The sequence below is a fragment of the Leopardus geoffroyi genome, chromosome B1 (genome assembly GCF_018350155.1).
Source record: "Leopardus geoffroyi isolate Oge1 chromosome B1, O.geoffroyi_Oge1_pat1.0, whole genome shotgun sequence".
Classification (NCBI taxonomy): Eukaryota; Metazoa; Chordata; class Mammalia; order Carnivora; family Felidae; genus Leopardus; species Leopardus geoffroyi.
The window spans coordinates 144176528-144200111 of NC_059327.1; the positions used below are offsets into that span (position 1 = coordinate 144176528).

The 23584-nt window shown below is 37.9% G+C and overlaps 1 protein-coding gene across 4 annotated transcripts in view; it reads right to left on the reverse strand.

The window, feature by feature from the left end:
* Nucleotides 1–23584, reverse strand: part of USO1 (USO1 vesicle transport factor) — a 97072-nt gene that overhangs the window by 44945 nt on the left and 28543 nt on the right. For all 4 annotated transcript variants that reach the window (XM_045473724.1, XM_045473723.1, XM_045473725.1 and 1 more), the window contains 4 exons: nucleotides 16666–16742; nucleotides 3196–3296; nucleotides 2688–2790; nucleotides 2476–2531 (listed from right to left, as the gene is read on the reverse strand). In XM_045473724.1, coding sequence (XP_045329680.1) covers nucleotides 2476–2531; nucleotides 2688–2790; nucleotides 3196–3296; nucleotides 16666–16742 — 337 coding nt within the window. The remainder of the gene's footprint in view (nucleotides 1–2475; nucleotides 2532–2687; nucleotides 2791–3195; nucleotides 3297–16665; nucleotides 16743–23584) is intronic.

The following is a 23584-nucleotide window of genomic DNA, read 5'->3' on the forward strand; positions in this document are numbered from 1 at the left end:
GGAAATCTTATATTTAAGGACCAAGCTAATGCAGTTATACACATACACACAAATTCTATCTGAAAATGAAAATAAATGGTAATGATATTAATAGTGATCCATGAAGAGAGGATTTCTTTTTAAAAAAAATTTTTTTTTCAACGTTTATTTATTTTTGGGACAGAGAGAGACAAAGCATGAACGGGGGAGGGGCAGAGAGAAAGGGAGACACAGAATCGGAAACAGGCTCCAGGCTCTGAGCCATCAGCCCATAGCCTGACGCGGGGCTCGAACTCACGGACCGCGAGATCGTGACCTGGCTGAAGTCGGACGCTTAACCGACTGCGCCACCCAGGCGCCCCGAGGATTTCTTATTAAATGGTTTATATGATGGGGTGCCTGACTGGCTCAGTCAGTGGAGCATGTGACTGACTCTTGATCTCGGAATTGTAAGCTCGAGCCCCATGTTGGGTCTAGAGATTACATAAAACCAAAATATTTTTTAAAAAAGGGGCGGGGTGGGGCGCCTGGGTGGCTCAGTCGGTTAGGCGTCCGACTTCACCCAGGTCACGATCTCGCGGTCCGTGAGTTCGAGCCCCGCGTCGGGCTCTGGGCTGATGGCTCAGAGCCTGGAGCCTGTTTCCGATTCTGTGTCTCCCTCTCTCTCTGCCCCTCCCCCGTTCATGCTCTGTCTCTCTCTGTCTCAAAAATAAATAAACGTTAAAAAAAAAAAATTTAAAAAAAAAAAAAAAAAAAAAAAAAAGGGGCGGGGAGGAGGGGTCTGAGTGGCTCAGTTGGTTAAGTGTCTGACTTCAGCTCAGGTCATGATCTCACAGTTCGTGGGTTTGAGCCCCGCATCAGGCTCTGTACTGACAGCTCAGAGCCTGAAGCCTGCTTCAGATTCTGTGTCTCCTTCTCTCTCTGCCACTCCCCTACTCATGCTCTGTCTCTTAAAAATAAATAAACGTTAAAAAAAATTTAAAAAGGTTTCTATGGAATCATCATATTTATACTGAGAGCCAAGAGAAGAATAGAACAATAACATCAAGTTTAAGATGTATAGTAATATTTTAGTGAAAGAAAGACATTTCAAATTCCTAAGTAGATGGGTATAGATTTAAATAAGACAATTCTTGAAAGAGTAATAGAGATTTAAAAATGTACCTTTCATGAGTTACATAATTTCAGCCCTTATAATACTGCGTTGACATACATAAAGCAAATGTTAAATACAAAGCTAAAAACACTGTGTATATGGACTAGAAGTCAAGAGCACTTTACTTTTGTCTCTGCTTTGCCACTAACCGGTTGTGAAGCTAAGAGCAATCCAAATGGTATTTATTTGCTAGCACTTAGGATGAGAAAGGCACAGACCAGGTACCACTAATACACAGATGAACAGACATTATTAACAAATAACAAATCATTTGGTTTCCATGAGTCTTGGGCTTCTCAGTGTCAATATGGAGACTGAATTAGATTGATATGCTTTCCTAGCTCTAGACTTTAATTTTAAAAGATTTTTCCAATTGCTGTCTAAAGTACTATAGCTTAGGGGTGCCTGGCTCGCTTAGTCAGTAGAGCATGAGGCTCCTGATCTCAGGATTGTAAGTGTGAGCCCCATGTTGGGTGTGGAGATTACTTACAGTCTTTAAAAAAAAAAAAAAAAAAAAGTAAGGGCATCTAGGTGGCTCAGTCAGTTGAGTATCCGACTCTTGATTTTGACTCGGGTCATCATCTCACAGTTTCAGGGCTTAAGCCCTACGTTGGGCTCTGTGCTGACTGTGCTGAGCCTCCCTGGGATTTTCTCTCTCCCTCCCTCTCTCTCTCTCTCTCTCTCTCTCTCTCTCTGCTCCTCCCCCGCTTGTGCTCTCTTTGTCCCTCTCAAGAAGAGAATGGATAAACTTGAAAAAAAAAAAGTATTACAGTCTTGACCAAGTTATAGATAACAACCACTGAAAAATGTTTAAGCAACAGCAACAACAAAAAAACACTGCATCAATACAAAATATTCAAACATATATGCAAATAAATAAATCAGAATTGAAAATAACTCCAGAGCAAATCATGCTGTATAGTTAAATGATGATTACAAGGAAAATCCTTTGAAATGCATATTCAGTCAAATGAGGGTGAGGATTCCAAACACAAGGCTTTAAATTTACACAGTTAAATGTCTAGGGAGGTTTCCCTTACTCTTTCTGGAGGCAGAGTTTGGTGTCAATATAACCTTTGAGAAGAGGATGAAAGAAATCCTAAACTTGTGGAACACATAAATTTGCATACCAAAATCATCTAAGTCAAAATACTGGATAGGCAGGAAACAAAGAAATAATGTGGTCTTGTATACAACTTAAAAAGGTCTAAAAGATTGGCCAATACCCCAATTTTCCAAATCTAACTTACGACTCTAAAAGAGGATCAACAAAGATTTCACTTGCAAAGAAAAGAAAACAAGCTGCATATTCTTAGACTTCTTTTTTGAATTTAACTTACGTCATTACGTATAACTTCCCTGGAATCTGCTAATAAGTCCATCAATCTCGAAACACCTAGAACATATAATCATGTGAAAAATACGGGCAGATCAAAAATACAAATAGTGATTGAAATTATAAACCATTTATTAACACATCATTTCAATCTCCCTCTTTAGGAATGATCCTCTCTTTTAAATCAAAATTATGTAAGGAAGATGAGTCACTTACCCATGGGACTGACTAAAATGATTTGCTGCACCTGAGGCCCTAGCTGTTTTAAAAGAGAAGTAAGAAGCTTCACACCAGGCCAGCGGACATGGAAATCAAACTCCTACAATTTAAGAATTTAAAATATTTAACATATGTAATTCACATTTTCAAGAAAAACATTTTTTTCAACTAACAGTGGTACCAAAAACAAACATAGTTTAGCAAACTTTAAAAAAGCAATGTAAGAAATAAAAAGCAATAAAAAGAAAATAGTCAATATAAATTGATTAAACTGTTCCTGACTCAGTAAAATAAAAATAGAAATAAGCAGACAATATTTTAATAGATTATATAGTCCTTAAAACAATGCACATTAATCTCTTGCAATGATACAACAAATTTCACAACCTTGAAAAGGTATATATATGTTGCTTCATCAATAATACCCAAAAAGGCAAAAAAAAAAAACCCCCAAAAAACCCCAAAACTTATTAAGATGACAAAAATAGCAAGATTCTTTATTTACCTCCAATAAAGATAATAGCAGAGTAACATTTTCCTGCTGCTTAATGAAAATTTCTGTAAACTGGCTTCCCAAATCTTCACTCTGTCTTGTGGAATTTTCTTCTGTAATATTCAAAGATAAAGTACTTCAATATGATGTTATTTTAAAGTATCCTTTTTGTTGAGGGAGCTAAGCAGAAATGACTTTTCTTGGAACAATGTGGCTGGTAGTGATATCGCAATTATGCTGGAAAGATTATCTTTAAAATAACTTTCAATGTCATTTAAATGAATGTTACTTTTTAAATGTTTAAATATGATATTCAAAGAAAAGATATCTAAAATTTCACATCTTTTCAAAGATATTTTTAGATTAAACTTTTAATTAGGATACAGGGAGCTTAGTAGGGTGGTAGAAATATTCTATCTCAAATATGATAGTGACCACACTATTATATAATTTGCCAAAACACACAGGACTACACAACCACAAAGAGTAAATTTTACTGTGTATAAATTATACCTAAAAACCCCTCTCTCCCCAAAACATTACTGAACATACAGTCCTTGTTGACTGTTAGTGTTACTGTGTTAAATAATTTAATTACAAAATTAAACCAATCACCTGTATATTTAATACACACACACGCACACACAGCACACACACACAAGAAAGTTATTTGGCAATAAAATCAGAATGTGACATCCAAATTTACATTTATTCTTTATTTTTTTTTAATATATGAGATTTATTGTCAAATTGGTTTCCATACAACACCCAGTGCTCATCCCAAAAGATGCCCTCTTCAATGACCATCACCTACCCTTCCCTCCCTCCCACTACCCCCCCCCCCCCATCAACCCTCATTTTGTTCTCAGTTTTTAAAAGTCTCTTATGCTTTGGCTCTTTCCGACTCTAACCTCATTTTTTTTTTTCCTTCCCCTCCCCCATGGGTTTCTGTTAAGTTTCTCAGGATCCACATAAGGGTGAAAACATATGGTATCTGTCTTTCTCTGTATGGCTTATTTCACTTAGCATCACACTCTCCAGTTCCATCCACGTTGCTACAAAGGGCCATATTTCATTCTTTCTCATTGCCACGTAGTATTTCATTGTGTATATAAACCACAATTTCTTTATCCATTCCTCAGTTGATGGACATTTAGGCTTTTTCCACAATTTGGCTATTGTTGAGAGTGCTGCTATAAACATTGGGGTACAAGTGCCCCTATGCATCAGTACTCCTGTATCCCTTGGGTAAATTCCTAGCAGTGCTACTGCTGGGTCATAGGATAGATCTATTTTTAATTTTTTGAGGAACCTCCACACTGTTTTCCAGAGCGGCGGCACCAGTTTGCATTTCCACCAACAGTACAAGAGGGTTCCCGTTTCTCCACATCCTCTCCAGCATCTTTAGTCTCCTGATTTGTTCATTTTGGCCACTCTGACTGGTGTGAGGTGATATCTGAGTGTGGTTTTGATTTGTATTTCCCTGATGAGGAGCGATGTTGAGCATCTTTTCATGTGCGTGTTGGCCGTCTGGATGTCTTCTTTAGAGAAGTGTCTATTCATGTTTTCTGCCCATTTCTTCCCTGGATTATTTGTTTTTTGGGTGTGGAGTTTGGTAAGCTCTTTACAAATTTTGGATACTAGCCCTTTGTCCGATATGTCATCTGCAAGTATCTTTTCCCATTCCATTGGTTGCCTTTTGGTTTTGTTGATTGTTTCCTTTGCTGTGCAGAAGCTTTTTATCTTCATGAGGTCCCAATGGTTCATTTTTGCTTTTAATTCCCTTGCCTTTGGCGATGTGTCAAGTAAGAAATTGCTGCGGCTGAGGTCAGAGAGGTCTTTTCCTGTTTTCTCCTCTAGTGTTTTGATGGTTTCCTGTCTCACATTCAGGTCCTTTATCCATTTTGAGTTTATTTTTGTGAATGGTGTAAGAAAATGGTCTGGTTTCATTCTTCTGCATGCTGCTGTCCAGTTCTCCCAGCACCATTTGTTAAAGAGACTGTCTTTTTTATTGGATATTCTTTCCTGCTTTGTCAAAGATGAGTTGGCCATACTTTTGTGGGTCTAGTTCTGGGGTTTCTATTCTATTCCATTGGTCTATGTGTCTGTTTTTGTGCCAATACCATGCTGTCTTGATGATGACACCTTTGTAGTAGAGGCTAAAGTCTGGGATTGTGATGCCTCCTGCTTTGGTCTTCTTCTTCAAAATTACTTTGGCTATTCGGGGCCTTTTGTGGTTCCATATGAATTTTAGGATTACTTGTTCTAGCTTCGAGAATGCTGGTGCAATTTTGATTGGGATTGCATTGAATGTGTACATAGCTTTGGGTAGTATTGACATTTTGACAATATTTATTCTTCCAACCCATGAGCACAGAATGCTTTTCCATTTCTTTATATCTTCTTCAATTTCCTTCATAAGCTTTCTATAGTTTTCAGCATACAGATCTTGTACATCTTTGGTTAGATTTATTCCTAGGTATTTTATGCTTTTTGGTGCAATTGTCAATGGGATCAGTTTGTCTTTCTGTTGCTTCATTATTAATGTATAAGAATGCAACTGATTTCTGTACATTGATTTTGTATGCTGCAACTTTGCTGAATTCATGTATCAGTTCTAGCAGACTTTTGGTGGAGTCTATCGGGTTCTCCATGTATAATATCATGTCATCTGCAAAAAGTGAAAGCTTGACTTCATCTTTGCCAATTCTGATGGCTTTGATTTCCTTCTGTTGTCTGTTTGCTGATGCTAGAACTTCCAAAACTATGTTAAACAACAGTGGTAAGAGTGGACATCTCTGTCGTGTTCCTGATCTCAGGGGGAAAGCTCTCAGTTTTTCCCCATTGAGGATGATATTAGCTGTGGGCTTTTCATAAATGGCTTTTATGATCTTTAAGTATGTTCCTTCTATCCCGACTTATCAAGGGTTTTTATTAAGAAAGGTTGCTGAATTTTGTCAAATGCTTTTTCTGCATCGATTGACAGGATCATATGGTTCTTATCTTTTCTTTTAGTAATGTGATGTATCACGTTGATTGACTTGCAAATTCCTGGCCCTGCATGCCAGGAATGAATCCCACTTGGTCATGGTGAATAATTCTTTTTATACGCTGTTGAATTCGATTTGCTAGTATCTTATTGAGAATTTTTGCATCCATATTCATCAGGGATATCGGCCTGTAGTTCTCTTTTTTTACTGGGTCTCTGTCTGGTTTTAGGAATCAAATTAATACTGGCTTCATAGAATGAGTCTGGAAGTTTTCCTTCCCTTTCTATTTTTTGGAATAGCTTGAGAAGGATAGGTATTATCTCTGCTTTAAACGTCTGGTAGAACTCCCCTGGGAAGCCATCTGGTCCTGGACTCTTATTTGTTGGGAGATTTTTGATGACTGATTCAACTTCTTCGCTGGTTATGGGTCTGTTCAAGCTTTCTATTTCCGCCTGATTGAGTTTTGGAAGTATGTGGGTGTTTCGGAATTTGCCCATTTCTTCCAGGTTGTCCAGTTTGTTGGCATATAATTTTTCATAGTATTCCCTGATAATTGCTTGTATTTCTAAGGGATTGGTTGTAATAATTCCATTTTCATTCATGATTTTATCTATTTGGGTCATCTCCCTTTTCTTTTTGAGAAGCCTGGCTAGAGGTTTATCAATTTTGTTTATTTTTTCAAAAAACCAACTCTTGGTTTCGTTGATCTGCTCTACAGTTTTTTCAGATTCTATATTGTTTATTTCTGCTCTGATCTTTATTATTTCTCTTCTTCTGCTGGGTTTAGGGTGTCTTTGCTGCTCTGCTTCCATTTCTTTTAGGTGTGCTGTTAGATTTTGTATTTGGGATTTTTCTTGTTTCTGGAGATAGGCCTGGATTGCAATGTATTTTCCTCTCAGGACTCCCTTCGCTGCATCCCAAAGCGTTTGGATTGTTGTATTTTCATTTTCATTTGTTTCCATATATTTTTTAATTTCTTCTCTAATTGCCTGGTTGACCCATTCATTTAGTAGGGTGCTCTTTAACTTCCATGCTTTTGGAGGTTTTCCAGACGTTTTCCTGTGGTTGATTTCAAGCTCCATCGCATTGTGGTCCGAAAGTATGCATGGTATGATCTCAATTCTTGTATACTTATGAAGGGCTGTTTTGTGACCCAGTATGTGATCTATCTTGGAGAATGTTCCATGTGCACTCGAGAAGAAAGTATATTCTGTTGCTTTGGGATGCAGAGTTCAAAATATATCTGTCAAGTCCATCTGATCCAATGTATCATTCAGGGCCCTTGTTTCTTTATTGATCATGTGTCTAGATGATCTATCCATTGCTGTAAGTGGGGTATTAAAGTCCCCTGCAATTACCACATTCTTGTCAATAAGGTTGCTTATGTTTGTGAGTAATTGTTTTATATATTTGGGGGCTCCCGTATTCAGTGCATAGACATTTATAATTGTTAGTTCTTCTTGATGGATACATCCTGTAATTATTATATAATGCCCTTGTTTATCTCTTGTTACAGCCTTTAATTTAAAGTCTACTTTGTCTGATATAAGTATGGCTACTACAGCTTTCTTTTGACTTCCAGTAGCATCATAAATAGTTCTCCATCCCCTCACTTTCAATCTGATAGTGTCCTCAGGTCTAAAATGAATCTCTTGTAGACAGCAAATAGATGGGTCTTATTTTTTATCCATTCTGATACCCTATGTCTTTTGGTTGGAGCAGTTAGTCCATTTACATTAGGTGTTATTATAGAAAGATACGGGTTTAGAGTCATTGTGATGTCTGTATGTTTTATGCTTGTAGCGATGTCTCTGGTACTTTGTCTCACAGGATCCCCCTTAGGATCTCCTGTAGGGCTGGTTTAGTGGTGACGAATTCCTTCAGTTTTTGTTTGTTTGGGAACACCTTTATCTCTCCTTCTATTTTAAATGACAGATTTGCTGGATAGAGTATTCTCGGCTGCATATTTTTTCTGTTCATCACATTGAAGATTTTCTGCCATTCCTTTCTGGCCTGCCAAGTTTCAGTAGGTCTGCCACTAGTCTTATCGGTTTCCCTTTATATGTTAGAGCGTGTTTATCCCTAGCTGCTTTCAGAATTTTGTCTTTATCCTTTTATTTTGCCAGTTTCACTATGATATGTTGTGCAGAAGATTGATTCAAGTTACGTCTGAAGGGAGTTCTCTGTGCCTCTTGGATTTCAATGCCTTTTTCCTTCCCCACATCAGGGAAGTTCTCAGCTATTATTTCTTCAAGTACCCCTTCAGCACCTTTCCCTCTCTCTTCCTCCTCTGGAATACCAATTATGCATAGATTATTTCTCTTTAGTGCATCACTTAGTTCTCTAATTTTCCCCTCATACTCCCGGATTTTTTTTTATCTTTTTCTCAGCTTCTTCTTTTTCCATAATTTTATCTTCTAGTTCACCTATTCTCTCCTCTGCCTCTTCAATCCGAGCTGTGGTCGTCTCCATTTTATTTTGCAGCTCATTAATAGCATTTTTTAGCTCCTCCTGGCTGTTGCTTAGTCCCTTGATCTCTGTAGCAATAGATTCTCTGCTGTCCTTTATACTGTTTTCAAGCCCAGCAATTAATTTTATGACTATTATTCTAAATTCACTTTCTGTTATATTGTTTAAATCCTTTTTGATCAGTTCTTTAGCTGTCGTTATTTCCTGGAGGTTTTTTTGAGGGGAATTCTTCCGTTTCGTCATTTTGGATAGTCCCTGGAGTGGTGCAGAACTGTGGGGCACTTCCCCTGTGCTGTCTTGAATAACTTGCATTGGTGGGCGGGGCCACAGTCAGACCTGATGTCTGCCCCCAGCCCACCGCTGGGGCCACAGTCAGACTGGTGTGCACCTTCTCTTCCCCTCTCCTAGGGGCAGGATTCACTGTGGGGTGGCGGGGCCTGTCTGGGCTACTTGCACACTGCCAGGCTTGTGGTGCTGGGGATCTGGCATGTTAGCTGGGGTGGATCAGCAAGGTGCACGGGGCGGGGGGGGGGGGGGGGGGGGTGGAAAGGGTAGGCTCAGCTCGCTTACCCTTAGGTGATCTCCTTCGGGAGGGGCCCTGCGGCACCGGGAGGGAGTCAGACCCCACGCCGGAGGGATGGATCCGCAGAAGCACAGCGTTGGGTGTTTGCGAGGTGCAAGTAAGTTCCCTGGCAGGAACTGGTTCCCTTTGGGATTTTAGCTGGGGGATGGGCAAGGGAGATGGCGCTGGCGAGTGCCTTTATTCCCCGCCAAGCTGAGCTCTGTTGTCAGGGCTCAACAACTCTCCCTCCCATTGTCCTCCAGCCCTCCCGCTCTCCGAGCAGAGCTGTTAGCTTATAACCTTCCACATGTTAAGTCCTGCTTGCTGTCTGAACACACTCTGTCCGGCCCCTCCGCTTCTGCAAGCCAGACTTGGGGGCTCTGCTTTGCCGGCAGGCTGCCCCTCCGCCCCGGCTCCCTCCCGCCAGTCCATGTAGCACGCACCTCCTCTCTGCCCTTCCTAGCCTCTTCCGTGGGCCTCTCGTCTGCACTTGGCTCCGGAGAATCTGTTCTGCTAGGCTTCTGATGGTTTTCTGGGTTATTTAGGCAGGTGTAGGTGGAGTCTAAGTGATCAGCAGGATGCAGTGATCCCAGTGTCCTATGCCGCCATCTTCCCCTACATTTATTCTTTAAAAGACTCTATAATTGTCCTTAAGACTTAACAGTCTTTAGATTAAACTATGTATTGTTTCAATGTCAAAAAAATGTAAAAGATCTCTAAAAACTGAAGCAGTAATTGCCAAAGCAAATGATCATTTAAAATCTGCCTATGCTATCCAGGCAATTTAGACATGGTAAATATACTCCTCCCTGTTCCCTCAACCATGCCAGACACAACTAATCCTTTTCTACATATTGCTCCAGGCAGTGACTAAAAACCAATGGAACTGACAGTCAAGATCCCTCAAATAGTTCTTTTCTAATGTGAGATCTTAATGTTAATATACTTTAAAATGGAAAGAAACCAGCAGATGAAAGGAAAAACAAAACCACCCAACAGTGACAGTGATGATCACATCTAATTATTTGTAGAAAAAGGAAGAGAGCAAAAGTAGAAGTGTTTTCAATACTTATGATTAAGTACCCAAATATGCTGGGTTCACCCTTCAAAAACTCTAGGAAATATTTCTCTGATATATCAGCTCTTGTGTCAGTAAAAGAATTAAATGTTTCTGAACCCTCAAACTACATTACTTACAAAATACTTCAGTTTTAAAAGGATTGCTTTGGCTGCGGTGCTGAGAACAAGAGAAATAGGGAGACAGGAAGCAACCAAGGAAAGCAGTAAAGATGACTTAGACCTTAGTGGTAACAGTTTTTACAAAATTTACCATTTACTGAGATGAAAATCACTGTGGAGAAGTAAGCTAAGAGTACATGGAGACATTCCATTTTGGATGTGTCAAGTGTGAGACACATGATAAAGATTAGAGTGGTGATATCAAGGCAAGCAGTTGGATAAACATAAGCACAGATGTCAGTGGAGAAGTTTGGGTTGGACATATACATTAGAGTGGTAAACATATATAAATGATACTTAGAGTCACAAAACTGAATGATAAAGAGCATCAAAAAAAAAAAAAAAAACTTCCAGCTGGGGTGCCTGGCAGGCTCAGTCAGTAGACCATGCAACTCCTGATCTCGGGGTTGTGAGTTCAAGCGCCACGTTGAGTGCAGAAATTACTTAAAAACAAAATCTTAAAACACACACACACATACACACACACCAAAAAACCAGCTCACATCATGCTTAATGGTAAAAGATTGAATGGTTTCCACTTAAGATCAGTAAAGAGGCAAAGAGTACCCTTTTTCACCGCTTCTAGTCAACATTATACTGGAGATCTTAGTGCCATAAGGCAGAAAAATAAACATACAAGGCATACAGACTGAAAAGGAAGAAATACAACTGTCTCTATTTACAGATGATAAATTTATGTTAATTTATAAAAATCTATAAAAAATCTATAAAATCTATTAGAACTAATAAGAGGTTAGCAAAGTTATGGGATAAAAGGTCAATATACATACTTAACTGCATTTCTATATATAGGCAATGAACAACTAGAAATTGAAATTTAAAAAACAATACCACTTAAAACAGCACCAAAAATTATTAAAGATTTAGGGATAAATTTGATGAGACCTATAAGAACTGTGCTGTAAAAACTCCAAAATGGTACTGAAAGAAATTAAAGGAAGACCTGTATAAACATATATACTATGTTCTTATATAAGAAGGTGCAAAAGTGGGCGCCTGGGTGGCTCAGTTGGTTAAGTGTCCAACTTCGGCTCAGGTCATAATCTCACAGTTTGTGTGTTTGAGCCCCGTGTCAGGCTCTGTGCTGACAGCTCAGAGCCTGGAGCCTGCTTCGTTTGGATTCTGGGTCTCCCTCTCTCAAAAATAAATAAACATTGAAGAAAAAAAAAAAGAAGGTGCAAAAGTGTTGGGGAGCCTGGATGGCTCGGTTGGGTGTCCGACTTCGGCTCAGGTCACGATCTCACAGCTTGTGAGTTCAAGCCCCATGTCAGGCTCTGTGTTGACAGCTCAGAGACTGGAACCTGTTTCGGATTTTGTGTCCCTCTCTCGCTCTGCCCCTCCCCTGCTCATGCTCTCTCTCTCTCTCTCTCTCTCAATAATAAAAACATTTAAAAAAAATTTTAGAAGGTGCAAAAATGTTAAGATGTCAGTGTTCCCCAAATCAATCAACAGATTCAACAGAATCCAAATCAAAATCTCAGCCAGTCTGTTTTAGTAGAAATTGACAAACTGATTCTAGACTGATATGGGAATGCAAAAAACCTAAAAAAGCCAAGAGAATTTTGAAAAAGAACAAAGTTGGAGGACTTAACACTTCATAATTTCACGATTATTATAAGGCTATAATAATCAAGACACTACCATGTAAGGAAAAGGATAAGTGTGCTTACCATGTACCTTACCATGTAAGGAAAAGGATAAGGTCCAGAAATAGCTCAAAATGAATCACAGACCTAAGTGTAAAACTAGAAACCATAGACCTGATCATAGGAATTAAAACTACAGACGTTTTAAAAGAGAACATAGGAGGACATCTTAGTGATTTCAGATTTGGCAAAGATTTCACAAATAGGAAACAGCCTAAATTATAAAAGAAAAAAAAAATCAAACTGAACTTAATCAAAACTTAAAACTTTTTTCTTCAAAACACATTGTTAGGAAAATCACAGACTAGAAGAAGATATTAACACCGCAAAGGACTTACACCTAAAATATATAAAAAATTCTTACAACTCAAGAAAAAAAAACAGTAAAAATGAACAAAAGATCTGAATAAACACTTCAAAGATGAAAGTTATATGGATGACAAAAAAATCACATGAAAAGCTTATTATTACGAAAATACAAATAAAAATTACCATGAGATATTATTTCATACCTATTAGAATGGCTCAAATTTTAAAAGACTGACCATATCAAGTACTGGAAAGGATGTGGAGGAACTGGAACTCACTCTCATACACATTCCACTGGGAATGTAAAATGGTAAAACTACTTTGAAAAAAAAAAAAACAGTTTTGGCAGTTTCTTATAAAGTTAAACATACACCAATTATATCACTTAGCCATTCTATTCCTAGGCATTTACTCATAAGAAATGAAAATGTATATCCACACAAAGACATATATGTTTACGAAAGCTTTATATGTAGCAGCTAAAATCTAGAAACAACGAAAATGCCCACTAACAGGAAATGAACAAAAAAAAAAGTATATAAAAAATACTGGTTGGGGTGCCTGGGTGGCACAGTCGGTTAAGCGTCTGACTCTTGACCTCAGCTGGGGTCATGATCTCACGGTCTGCGAGTCTGAGCCCCATATCAGACTCTGTACTGATGGCATGGAGCCTGCTTGAGATTGTGTCTCTCTTTCTCTCTGCCCCTCCCCAGCTTGTGCTCTTTCAAGATAAATAAATAAACTTAAAAAAAAATGTTAAAAAAAATACCGTTATGCTACTTACTAGATGCTACTATGTAAGTTACATGATCTCTGGGCTTTTATTTTCTCATCTTCAGAAAAGAGAAAAATACCACCTACCCACAGGCTGCTATTAGGCTCAAATAAGGCAAAAATGATACAAACTGATGAAACAATAATAGAAACAACTACTAATTTCTACTACCCAGCAAGGAAACCAGCTTATTGTCACAAGAGTAAAGGCATAATGTTTTGATATTTTCTGCTTCCAAACAAGCGGTTCAAATGTCACAAAGGGAAGGCTATGCACTTTAACAAGTTAGTTTGTTAGTTTTTGTTAAGTATAGTTAACTTTGTCATGTACCATTTTAAGCCTACTTTAGATAAGGATAGTCCCCTCCTCATTTAAAAAAGTTAAGGATCTCAGGAAAGGTAGCAAAATTATAAAATAAAACTTGCTTACTTTAATTATGAGGAAAAGAAATATTAATGTTAAAAGTAAATGGAACTTGAAGCAGACTACAAGAAAAAGACAGTATCAGTGAATTCTGTGAATTAACATAAAAAATGTCACTAACCAGACATTATTGTGCATGCATTATTTTAAAGGGACAATATCAACATGTAAGTATTCTCTAAACTGAAATACCTTCCAGTTCTTGTTGAATACATGCAAAATTAATACGTATACATATGTATGTATACATACTCAATTATTTTTATTTTTAAATAAACTGCCTCAAAAATTTTCTCCAAGAAATACCCAAAAAGTAATTTGAATAGACTGTCCTGCCAGAGAAAAAGCTATTAATGTTGTTAAAAGGTGCACTAGAATATTTTGTGTTCTGGACAATAAATAGGTTTAATAACCATAGAAAAAATAAATAGCTATATAAGATTATCAAATATTTCCCTTTAATTAAGGATTCTTATATAGTGAAACAAATCTCAATGTTTTTTACCAGCCAGAAGAAACATCACTGGACAGTGTCCTTTTCATATTACCAGAAATTATGCCTAAAAGCATCATGCATATGTAAATGCAATCTTTTACCTTCAACATCATCTGAAAAGGTAGACAAAAATAAATAAAAAGTGGGTGGTGAAGAAAACAGTTTCTATGTAGCAGTATCCACAATAAAATAAGAGCTTAAAAATGTCAAATGAGCAATATAATCCCTTGGAAAGAGAGACTCATTCACTTTATTAGATATCTGAGATAGCCTAAAAGAGATATAGCATATGCTATATATTGAGGATTATGAGACAGATTTATCAATTAAGGATTCTAAACTATCCCCAAAATAAAGAACTCTAAAATGGAGTTTGTTATGTCAGCTAAGAATCACCTTTTGATGAAGCAGTGGAAAGTATCAATAATAAAACTAAAGGGCATATTTCCCAATCCAGATTTTTAATTGGCCCTTTCAGGATAAGTTAATTTCCAGAACAAAGTTTAAGTTCCTATTTTAATCTTCCCTAGAAAAAGTGATTCTACTACTGTTTCTCTTTTTTTTTTTTTATGTTTATTTATTTATTTTTTTAATATATGAAATTTATTGTCAAATTGGTTTCCATACAACACCCAGTGCTCATCCCAAAAGGTGCCCTCCTCAATACCCATCACCCACCCTCCCCTCCCTCCCCCCTCCCTCCCCCCCCTCCCTCCATCAACCCTCAGTTTGTTCTCAGTTTGTTCTCAGTTTTTTTTTTTTTGTTGTTTTTGTTTTTTTTTAAATCTACTTTTTTTTCAACGTTTATTTATTTTTGGGACAGAGAGAGACAGAGCATGAACGGGGGAGGGGCAGAGAGAGAGGGAGACACAGAATCGGAAACAGGTTCCAGGCTCCGAGCCATCAGCCCAGAGCCCAACGCGGGGCTCGAACTCACGGACCGCGAGATCGTGACCTGGCTGAAGTCGGACGCTTAACCGACTGCGCCACCCAGGCGCCCCTGTTCTCAGTTTTTAACAGTCTCTCATGCTTTGGCTCTCTCCCACTCTAACCTCTTTTTTTTTTTTTCTGAAGAACTGTTTATGTTGTTTTATTCAAAGAATCATTTTTGGATGCTGAATTAAAAATGAGCCCAAACACACATAGACAAACAAAAACTGACTCTAAACATGATTATATTATAAATTTATAAGAAAGAAAAACTACCTAACTAAAAATATTGCTGTACATGATTTTTTAAAACAGAAAAATTATCTGCTGTAAACTACAAAAAGAGCTAAATTTCTAATCTGAAACTAAGAGAACAACAAAAAAAGAAAATGTCTTTTATCATAATGTGTTCTAACAAGTGTATTGGACCTAATTTTCTCATCTGAGAAATAAATAGGAAAATAAGTATCTTTTTCTTCAAAGTGTGTTCTTATGTGTATTGTATTTAAGTGTTGTCCTGTGACTGACAGCCTCTTATTCCATGGGTACCAAATCATGTTTTCTAAAGATTTTTTCACCCCTGACAAATTAACAAAGTGAAGTTTTAAGCTAGATATCACAGAGGAATAAAAATTTAAGAAAAAGAGTATTTAAGTCCAAGAAATTGTGACCATTCAACACAACCCAATCTCAAATGTTTCTAGTACTGGTATTCTGTGAAGTTAATACCTATATATATTTCCACTCTGTTATTATCATAATAAAATATGTACAAACTTATAATTATCTACATTTCTTTATCATTTGTCTACAGAATTTCAAGAGATCCTATAATTTTAATCTAAATTAGACTTCTAAAATGCACAAATATGTGCACCCTTCTGGCTGTCTAGAATAATGAAACACCGACTGTCCTCCTGCAACAGGTAATCTGATGTGAAGAATGCATTCTTCAACAGCACAGTCACATGTTACTCAATGCACATTTTTTACAATACACAGAACAAAATGTATATGGACTTCTCTTTAAGTATTTCGCATACTGACAACAAAATGAAGTAAAATGACAGACTACCTTATTTTAAGTATGCAAGTAATTTGAAACAAGAAAAACGAAAGATGTACCAAAAAAGTGTGTGAATTTTGAACTGATTGGTATCATTTCACACCAGACAGACAATATAAAGGAAATTCTAAATTCAGTAAGATGTTGCTCCTTATAAATTAACAAAAGTCCCATGTTAAAAGGAAAAACTCCGTAATTTCATATTGTTCACCAGATAATAACATATAAATGAAATAGCTTTTTTCAATAGCCAAAAATGATGTTTAATCCAGAAACTGCTAATATTCATACTACTTAACTAAAACAAATACGAAAGGAGGGCAAAATTTATAAAAAAGAAGAATCCAATTTCATCTCCAAATAACACACAAAGTAATCATTTTAAAGACACTTTTCTGGGACTAAGCTTATGTCTTTCCTTTATTAGTTAAAAAAGAAAACAAACCCTTATAAATAAATTTATAAATTTACCTTCAAAACCAGAAAAATTGGCACAACTCCAGGATATATAGCATACGTTATTTTATGTACAGAAAACACAATAAAAGAAACTTACCTACTTCTTCTTCTTCATCATTAGATATTATATTATACAGTGTGTCCAAAGCATAACCTATTATTTCAGAATCCGAACTGGAAAAAAGAAATTATTACACTTATACACTGCTAAAGTGTAAACTGTTAATGATCATTTTTAGACAGTTATTTAGCAAGACTGTGTAAAACATTAATCTAAAACTACCCTAAGAGGGGTGCCTGGGTGGCTCAGTTGGTTAAGCATCCTACTCTTGGTTTCAGCTCAGGTCATGATCTGACAATCATGAGGCTGAGCCCTGTGTCAGCCCTGGATGGTGTGGACTGCTTGGGGTTCTCTCTCTCTCCCTCTCTCTCTGTCCCTACCGCCATCATACTCGCTCTCTCTCAAAATAAATAAATAACAAAAAAGTAAAATTAAAAAAGCTACCCTAAGAAAATATCAGAGTGCAAGCGTAAAGAATGTATGAAGGTTTATTTGTAATAGTGGAAGACAGAAGCAACCTAAATGTATAATAATAAAAAATAGACACATACAGCAGCAATGAAAGTATTTTTAAAGCAAAAAAAGTATTTTTTTTTTTAATTTTTTTTTTCAACATTTATTTATTTTTGGGACAGAGAGAGACAGAGCATGAACGCGGGAGGGGCAGAGAGAGAGGGAGACACAGAATCGGAAACAGGCTCCAGGCTCTGAGCCATCAGCCCAGAGCCCGACGCGGGGCTCGAACTCACGGACCGCGAGATCGTGACCTGGCTGAAGTCGGACGCTTAACCGACTGCGCCACCCAGGCGCCCCTTAATTCTTTTTTTAACATTTATTTATTTTTGAGACAGAGAGAGACAGAGCATGAACGGGGGAGGGTCAGAGAGAGAGGGAGACACAGAATCCCAAACAGGCTCCAGGTTCTGAGCTGTCAGCACAGAGCCCGATGCGGGGCTCGAACTCACGGACCACGAGATCATGACCTGAGCCGAAGTCAGAAGCTCAACCGACTGAGCCACCCAGGTGCCCCCAAAAAAGTATTTTTAAAGAATGTTTAATGACATGGCAATTAAAACACCCTTGATAGGGGTGCCTGCGTGGCTCAGTCGGTTAAGCGTCCGACTCTTGATTTCTGCTCAGGTCATCTCACAGTGGGTGAATTTGAGCCCCACCTTGGGCTCCATGGTGACAGCTTAGAGCCAGCTTGGGATTCACTCTCCTCTCTCTGGCCTTCCCCAACTTGCATGCATGCATACTAGAAAAATTAATACAAACCAGGTAATTTTATGGGTATGTGTTTATGTTTATATATATGTTTCATGATATATATATTTAACAGTGTGATCGTTAGTTGTACTACTAGAGTTTGTTTCACTGCTCTATACTTTATTACCTAAAAACAAGCACACAAAACAAAACAAAAGTCTTATGGTAAACATAATACTATTTATAAAATCAGGGAGTATAAGATTATAGTTGTTGATAGACAAATTTTGAAAACATGATGGACGATGATGGCATTTAGTGTGGAAAGCAAGAGTGAAATATAGGTCACAAAGATTCAATAAATATGAAGAAGTAATTACGAATGATAAATGAAAGCTAAGATGAGGGACAAAGGGGATCACAACCAGAGGATGTAAATTTCAAATGAAGTTTTAAAAATTATTATTTATAAAAAAATTATTATTCACCATTTTGCTTTTGAGAAATCTTGAGGAGCATCTTTTAAGAAAGTATTAAGGAACTGAGAACAGAAAGAAATTTCCTCAAGATAATAAAAGAGAATCTATGAAACTCCCAGATCATCATATGTAATGGTATAAAACTGAATGCTTTCAACCTAAGATCAGGAACAAGATCATGATGTTCCCTCTAGCCACCTCTATCCAACACTGAAATGGAAGTTCTAGCTAGAGCAATTGAGCAAGAAAAGGAAATGAAAGGTATACAGATTTGGAAAGGAAGAAGTAAAACGACACATATTCACAGATGACATGATCTTGTATACAATCTTAAGGAATCCACTAAAAAGTGTCAGAACTATGAATGGATAAAGAAGATGCAGTATATACACACACAATGAATTTTACTCAGCAATCAAAAAGAATGAAATCTTGACCATTTGCAACAACGTGGATGCAACTACAGTGTATAATACTAAGCCAAATAAATCAATCAGAGAAAGATAAGTGTCACATGACTTCACTCATTTGTGGATTTTAAGATACAAAACAGATGAACACAGGGAAAGGTAAGCAAAAATAATATAAAAACAGGGAGGCAGACAAACCATGAGATTCTTAAATACAGAGAACAAACTGAGTGAGGGTTGCTGGAGGGGAGTTGGGTGGGGGGGATGGACTAAATGGGTAAGGAGCATTAAGGAACACACTTGCTGGGATGAGCACTGGGTGTTATACGTAGGGGATGAATCACTAAATTCTATTCCTGAAATCATTATTACACTATATGTTAACTAACTTGGATGTAAATTTTAAAAAAAAAAGTATTGGGGGCGCCTGGGTGGCGCAGTCGGTTAAGCGTCCGACTTCAGCCAGGTCACGATCTCGCGGTCCGTGAGTTCGAGCCCCGCGTCGGGCTCTGGGCTGAGGGCTCGGAGCCTGGAGCCTGTTTCCGATTCTGTGTCTCCCTCTCTCTCTGCCCCTCCCCCGTTCATGCTCTGTCTCTCTCTGTCCCAAAAATAAATAAAAACGTGGAAAAAAAAATTAAAAAAAAAAAAAAAAAAAAAAGTATTGGAACTAATAAATTCAGCAGAATTGAAGAATACAAGCTCAATATAAAAAAATCAATTTATAGAAATGGCATTTCTATATACCAGCAATGAACAATGAGTAAACATAATTAGAAATTAAGAAAACAATTCAGTTTAAGTAAAAAGAAGATTAAAATACTTTGGAATACATTTTACTAAAATTGTACAAGAATTGTACACTGGAAACTATAACACATTATTGAAATAAATTACCCAAGACTCAAATACTTGAAAAGACATTCTGTGTTCATGGATAGAAAAGGAATATTACTGGGGCGCCTGGGTGGCGCAGTCGGTTAAGCATCCGACTTCAGCCAGGTCACGATCTCGCGGTCCGTGAGTTCGAGCCCTGCGTCAGGCTCTGGGCTGATGGCTCAGAGCCTGGAGCCTGTTTCCGATTCTGTGTCTCCCTCTCTCTCTGCCTCTCCCCCGTTCATGCTCTGTCTCTCTCTGTCCCAAAAAAATAAATAAACGTTGAAAAAAAAATTTTTTTTAAGAAAAGGAATATTATTAAGATGGTAATATATACCAACTTGATTTATAGATTCACACAATCACTATAAAAATGCTAGCTGCCATCTTTGCAGAAATGGACAAGCTGATCATAAAATCTGTATGGGAATGTACAGGATCCAGAACATATCTAAACCTATCTTCAAAAAGAAGAGCAAAGTGGAAGAACTCATATTTCCTGATTTTAATACATATCACAAAATGGCAGTAAATAAGACTGTGGCGCTGGCATAAAAGATAGACATATAGATCAACAGAATAAAGAGTCTAGAAATAAAGCCTAACATTCATTTTAACTGATTTTTGGCAAGAATAAAAAGAGCATTCAATGGGAAAAGAACAATTTCTTCAACAATTTGTGCTAAGACAGCTAAGTATTCACATGCAAAAGAATGAAGTTGGACCCCTACTTCATACGATATACAAAAATCAGCTCAAAAGGGATCAAAGACCTAAATGTAAGAGCTAAAGTTATAAAACCCTTAGAAGAATCATAGGTATAAATCCTCAAAACTTTGGATTAGGCAATGGTTACTTAGATATGACACCAAAAGCATAAGCAAGGAAAGACAAAACAGATAAATTGGACTTTGTCAAAATTAAAAACTTCTGTGCTTCAAAGGACACTATCAAGAAAGTAAAGGGGTACCTGGGTGGCTCAGTCAGTTAAGTGTCTGACTTCAGCTCAGGTCATGATCTCACAGTTTGTGGGTTCGAGGCCCACGTTGGGCTCTGGGCTGACAGCTCAGAGCCTGGAGCCTGCTTCAGATTGTGTCTCCCTCTCTCTCTGCCCCTCCCCTTCTCGTACTCTGTCTCTGTCACTCTCTCTCTCAAAAATAAACATTAAAAAATTAAAGAAAATTAAAAAAAAAAAAAGAGTAAAAAGACAACCCAAAGAATGTGAGAAAGTATATCCAAATCAAGTATCTGATAAGGGACTTATAACCAGAATATATATACAATCCAACAATAAAAAGACAAGTAACCCAATTAAAAATAGGCAAAGATTTGAATACACATTTCTCCAAAAAAAAGCATTTAAATGGTCAATTAGCACATGAAAAGATGTTCAAAATAATTAGTCATTAAGGAAATGCAAATCAAAACCAAAATGAGATACCAAGTTGCACTCACAAGAATGGCTGTTAAGAAGGGGAAAAAAAAAAAAAAGGACAACAACAAATTTGTTGGTGAGGAACAACTAAACCTTCATGTACTGCTGGTGGAAATATAGAAGAGTTTGGCAATTCCTCAGAGTTAACCACATGCCCTGACATTTGCATGCTTATGTATAAAACACACGTTCACACAAAATCTAGCAAATAAAAATTCACAGCAGTATTATTCATAACAGCTAATAAATGAAAATAGCCCAAACATCCATCAACTGACAAATTGGGTAAATAAAATGAGATATATCCCTACAATGGACTAGTATGCAGCTGTAAAAAGGGAATAAAATACTAATATATGTTACAACATGAATGATCCTTGAAATACGCTAAGTGAAAGAAGTCAGACACGAAAGTAACATATTGTATGATTCCATTTATATGAAATGTCCCAAACAGTCAAATCTATAGACACAGAAAGTAGATTAGTGGCCAGGCACTGGGGAGAGGAGGGTATGGGGAATGATGGCTAATGGATACAGGATTTCTTCTGATGTGATGAAAATGTTCTGGATTTTGAGGTGCCTGGATGGCTGAGTCAGTGGAACGTGCAATTCTTATCTCGGGTTGTGAGTTCGAGCTTCATGTTGGGTGTAGTGATTACTTAAAAGTAAAATCTTTGGGGCGCCTGGGTGGCGCAGTCGGTTAAGCGTCCGACTTCAGCCAGGTCACGATCTCGCGGTCCGTGAGTTCGAGCCCCGCGTCGGGCTCTGGGCTGATGGCTCAGAGCCTGGAGCCTGTTTCCGATTCTGTGTCTCCCTCTCTCTCTGCCCCTCCCCCGTTCATGCTCTGTCTCTCTCTGTCCCAAAAATAAATAAACGTTGAAAAAAAAAATTTAAAAAAAAAAAAGTAAAATCTTTACCAAAAAAAAAAAAAAAAGAAAATGTTATGGATTTAGAGAGTGGTGATGGTCACACAACTCTGTGAATATACTAAACCCACTGAAATGTATACTTCAAAAAGGTGAACTTTATGGTAAAAAAAATTGTATCTCAATTTTTAAAATTACTATCTAGGCATCATGGTTTGGAAACAGTGAGAAATTAGAAAACTTTCAGGCTCTGAGTGCAGGATTTTGGAGAATGAGCAGTCTCTCCTCAATATGGTTGTTAAGAGAAGCAGAACCACAGACAGATGCAGAGTTTCAAGCCACATTAAGAAAGGGAACAGAGCTCTCTGTGATGCAGCCAAGGATGAAGAGGATTCAGGGGAAGAATTTTCAGAGTGTTAGTTGGAAAGGCCAGGAGAAGAAGCATAAAATAGTAATGAAGAGGGATGCATGGCTGCTTCAGTCCATAGACCATGCATGACTCATTTGATCTCAAGGGTTGCAAGTTCAAGCCCCAAGTTGGGTGTAGAGTTTACTTAAAAAAACAAACGAACAAACCCCACAAAAAACAACAGTAATGAAGATGAGATGTGGAAAGAGATGGCCTTTTCTTTCCATGAAGTTAAAAAAAAATAACCCAAGGGGCGCCTGGGTGGCTCAGTCGGTTGAGCATCCAACTTCCACTCAGGTCATGATCTCGCAGTTTGAGAGTTCGAGCCGCGTGTCGGGCTCTGTGCTGACGGCTCGGAGCCTGGGGCCTGCTTTGGATTCTGTGTCTCCCCTTCTCTCTGGCCCTTCCATGTTCATGCTCTGTCTCTCTCTGTTTCTCAATAATAAATAAACGTTTTTGTTTTTTTTTTTCAACGTTTATTTATTTTTGGGACAGAGAGAGACAGAGCATGAACGGGGGAGGGGCAGAGAGAGAGGGAGACACAGAATCGGAAACAGGCTCCAGGCTCTGAGCCATCAGCCCAGAGCCTGACGCGGGGCTCGAACTCACGGACCGTGAGATCGTGACCTGGCTGAAGTCGGACGCTTAACCGACTGCGCCACCCAAAAAAAAAAATAACCCCAAACACTTTGGAAACAGAAGGCAATTGACAGGTATCAGAGGCAAATGGAAAGGGAATTTATTTTGACACAAGAAACGGAGTGAAACACAAGAAGGCTCATAGAAATTTAGCTTTGTTTCTGTCTAAAAGGCAGAATAAAACAAGCAGTCTCTAACATGATACAATTATGAGTTCATACATTCACAGGCTAATGGTACACCCTTCTTCTAAGCATGGTGCCTGGCACATAGTAAATGTGCAGTAAATGTTTTAAAAACTCAACTTCTTAACCTTTATATCAAGAATTTCTAATATCTACACATTTATTTTCTGCTGTGTGCTTAAAATGACAATAAAAGCCACTTTACATAAGAGGTAACATTCTAGGGGCGCCTGGGTGGCGCAGTCGGTTAAGCGTCCGACTTCAGCCAGGTCACGATCTCGCGGTCCGTGAGTTCGAGCCCCGCGTCGGGCTCTGGGCTGATGGCTCGGAGCCTGGAGCCTGTTTCCGATTCTGTGTCTCCCTCTCTCTCTGCCCCTCCCCCGTTCATGCTCTGTCTCTCTCTGTCCCAAAAATAAAATAAACGTTGAAAAAAAAGAGGTAACATTCTAT